The 1061-nt window shown below is 49.5% G+C and overlaps 1 protein-coding gene across 14 annotated transcripts in view; it reads left to right on the forward strand.

The window, feature by feature from the left end:
• DTNB (dystrobrevin beta) overlaps positions 1-1061 on the forward strand; it is a 292810-nt gene that overhangs the window by 213371 nt on the left and 78378 nt on the right. For all 14 annotated transcript variants that reach the window (XM_045286980.1, XM_045286982.1, XM_045286984.1 and 11 more), the window contains one exon: positions 617-704. In XM_045286980.1, the coding sequence (XP_045142915.1) occupies positions 617-704 (88 nt within the window). The remainder of the gene's footprint in view (positions 1-616; positions 705-1061) is intronic.

The raw sequence follows: 1061 nt of genomic DNA on the forward strand, positions 1-1061 counted from the left end.
GAAGGTCCGACAGGTCTTTCTCGATTTAACCTCACCCTTCTCAGAATCTCCCTCACTAATAATAACAAGATGTGGTAAATAATGAACCCAAGTCTTGAGGTGTTTATGTATCACTGCTAAATTCTAACCAAGAATTTTTTAACCTGGTACTCTTGATAAAAAATAATAAAGCCAACAAACTCGCTGTAAGATCGGGCCGCTGTGGAATGGCCACCGTGAAAGAAGAGACCGTGGCCTTGAAAGAGACTCTGATGCCATGGCTCTTCTCCAGCTTTACACTAGCGGAAGCCTTCTCGGCCCGGTTCTGCACTTTCGCCCGGCCAACCTTGAGTCTCATTTTTCCCTCATCCTCTATTTCTCCTGATGCTCTAGCTTTCACTTCTTCTTAAACACAGGCTGAGCTCCGAATTCACGGGAAGGGAGAAATACAAGGCTGTCCACACCCATAGAGGGGCCATTTCTAGTCTTGGAAACCCCACAAGCCTGCCCCTCGTCGAATCAACTCCATGGCAGTGGGTGTGGTGGTCTGGTTTGATTTGGGCCTGTTGTCTCTAAGAGTGGAATGAGCGTAGGGGCTGTTTAATAGACACCTGTCGGGTTTCTATCTCCCTGGCAGCGTCCTGGACAGTCCTGGCCGCCTGGACGAGGAGCACCGGCTTATTGCTCGCTATGCCGCCCGGCTGGCCGCAGAGGCAGGAAGCACGGTGAGTAAACCGAGAGACTCAGCAGAGGAGCGTCAGTGAGCAAGACTCTCTTCACGTGGTAGGACAAGGACCCAAAGGAAGCGCCCAAGACAGTGGATGCCTCTAGAAGGGTAAAAGGGGGAGTAGGTTTCTGGAGGTGACTGCTGGGGTTTTAAGTTTCATCTGTCATGTTCTGTTTCTTTCAAAAGTGGGTCAAGTCGAGAAAATCAACAAAACCAGAGCTAGTCCTTTGAAGATTCGGTAAAATTGAGATCTCCCTTTCCATATTTTGGTATATGAAGCCCAGGATTGATGTCCCTACAGGGACAGCAAGTAGAATATGGAGTTCGGGGGGAGTGGGTACAGTGTTGGTGGTCG

This window comes from Echinops telfairi, unplaced genomic scaffold, assembly GCF_000313985.2.
Source record: "Echinops telfairi isolate 266 unplaced genomic scaffold, ASM31398v2 ScPeMD7_9;HRSCAF=40, whole genome shotgun sequence".
NCBI classification, from domain to species: domain Eukaryota; kingdom Metazoa; phylum Chordata; class Mammalia; order Afrosoricida; family Tenrecidae; genus Echinops; species Echinops telfairi.